Source organism: Formica exsecta, unplaced genomic scaffold (genome assembly GCF_003651465.1).
Source record: "Formica exsecta isolate Colony F162 unplaced genomic scaffold, ASM365146v1 scaffold207, whole genome shotgun sequence".
Classification (NCBI taxonomy): Eukaryota; Metazoa; Arthropoda; class Insecta; order Hymenoptera; family Formicidae; genus Formica; species Formica exsecta.
Genome location: NW_021849367.1, coordinates 522510 through 524830, shown reverse-complemented (window position 1 = coordinate 524830; position 2321 = coordinate 522510). Strand labels below are relative to the sequence as shown.

Genomic DNA, 2321 nt, shown 5'->3' with positions numbered 1-2321 from the left:
TTGTATTACTTTTAATTACGCTTTTTATATTTTGGCAGAAATATCTTGTGCAGTAGTTGGTAGATCACGTTTTGTGTAACTTTTTAGTATTCTACATGGTTATAGCTTGCTAATCTATTCCATGTATTTTGCCACTTTCAAAGCATAATCAGAAAATCATTATTTCTCGTACACTCGTAAATTATTGCTAACACAAGGTATTTGTTCAATTTTTTACAATCACGCTATTATAACTGCTTGCAATATATAGGACAATTCAATTTCTACAAAAATTATTTGTATAGTAGTATTTTCTTGTCGAAAACAATTGAATAGTCCTGTATATTTCAATTTAAAAAGTGTAACTCATGGTACAAAATGAGAGCATCTATATATATATATATATATATGTATGTATGTATGTATATCATTGTTGGACAATAAATCGCAAAATAAGATGAAATAAAAAGAAAGAAATAGAAAAAGTGGCATTGCTGTTTAATTTAGGAATAAGGACAAATCATAATTTAGAGAATTTTTTTTCAATAACAAGTTTGAGTAATCTTTCTTGCCTGAGCGTTTTGTGCTATTTCGCGCGAGCTTTTAGCGTTACCCTCTGATCCGTTTAACACTCTCTCTGCCTCTTTAGCTTGTATGTTAGCATTATCAATCAATTCTTCAATAATTTGAATGTCCTCCAAAGCATCCTGAGCCTTAACGCGTTCGCGTTGTACCTCAGCGTCAAATTCTAAAACAAAATATAAAAATTGAAATAAAGATAAAATTTTTTGCGGGCGGTTTTTCTAATAAAACAATTTTATACGAAAACTTTCTTTTCATAAATCATACCTCCTAATTTCTTCAAGGTTTCCTGAGCTTCTTTCAGGGTCTGATCACCACGTTTAACGGCGTCATTCGCCGTTTCGTTGGCTTCGTCTAACTCAGCTAGAAGCTCGGCCGTGGCAGCTTGTTGATCTTGAGCTCGATCTAGAAGTTCTTCGCTGTTTTTAACTTTTTCGGACATTTCTTTGATGAAATTCTCGTTTTGTTCCAATAAGAGTTGTGCTTGTTCTTTTATCCTTACACCCTTGAAAGAAACATACATTATTTAAATTTTTAATTAAAGTATAAATATAAATATAAATATGTATATATATATATATTTATTTATATTAATTTTGTATATAATTAGAGAGTATTTCGATTTCTATTTATTTATTTATAGTATTATAATTACCTCATTGCTGACAGTTTCTACTTGTTGTCGCAATTGCTCGAGATCGACTGTAGGAAGTGTTAGATCAAGAATTAGCAAATCTAACGCTTCTTGAGAGACAGCAGAGGATTTAGCAGCTGCGATAGCAGTAAGATTTTTCACTTCGTCTATACGATCCTCCAATTGTGCCAACTTGTTCTCCAAACCCCTAATTTCATCCCTGTACAAGATTGTTTTGCACCTCAGATATTGCGGGTTTATGAAAGATTGCAAATATTAAATAGTAAACTTATTACATTAGAAAAGAAATAAAATGAATTATATATTAAAATAATAGAATTATATGTTAGAGATTATTATTATAGATAAAATTATTAATTATATGTACATTAAAAATCAAATATAAATCAATATAATCGAGAATCAAAAGAAAAAAGAAGAAAGTTTTGCTTACGTTATATTAGAATATTGTGATATCGCTTGCTTTGCGAGATTGTAAGCTTCTAATGTCGTATTTCGCGCTTGTTCCGCTAGCATACGGAGTTTTTTAGCTTCGTTGGTATTTCTAAAAGAAGATGCATTCTCTCACAATATTAGATAATAATAATCAATACAATGTAACAATAATCATCAAAAATTAAAATTATATGCATATAATTTAAAGAAATTTGTTTACTGATAATTTAGTATCAATTTTTTACTTTCTATCTTTAAAGAAAAGTCCTTATAAAGAATTTAATTATTACTAATATATGTAATAAAATAGAAATTTATGTAAAATACATACACATCAGCAAGTAGGCGAGCTTCCTGTGCAATAGATGTCATTTGCTGATTTTGCTGGCCGACTTGTTCGGCACGCAATTTAGCAGCAGTCAAAGCGCTAGCTCCATCCGTAGCCAAGTAATCTTCCGCTTCCTGCCATTTATTATAAAATTACATACATACACACACACATATATCCTTAATTGAATAATTAATACATAGTTATTTATAAAATTCTTTTAAAAACTCTATATCTTTTTTTATATAGTAAAAGAAGAAAAAATAAAACAGATATATATATAAAAAGTTTTTATAATTCATATGTTAGCAAATATATTATTAATTTATGTTGTTGCAAATA

General features: G+C 28.9%; 1 protein-coding gene across 1 annotated transcript in view; it reads right to left on the bottom strand.

The window, feature by feature from the left end:
* LOC115234791 (laminin subunit gamma-1) overlaps window positions 1–2321 on the bottom strand; it is a 16040-nt gene that overhangs the window by 4339 nt on the left and 9380 nt on the right. The window contains exons 16-20 of the mRNA XM_029806127.1: window positions 1983–2113; window positions 1650–1760; window positions 1217–1415; window positions 829–1066; window positions 552–727 (exon numbers count right to left, since the gene is read on the bottom strand). Coding sequence (XP_029661987.1) covers window positions 552–727; window positions 829–1066; window positions 1217–1415; window positions 1650–1760; window positions 1983–2113 — 855 coding nt within the window. The remainder of the gene's footprint in view (window positions 1–551; window positions 728–828; window positions 1067–1216; window positions 1416–1649; window positions 1761–1982; window positions 2114–2321) is intronic.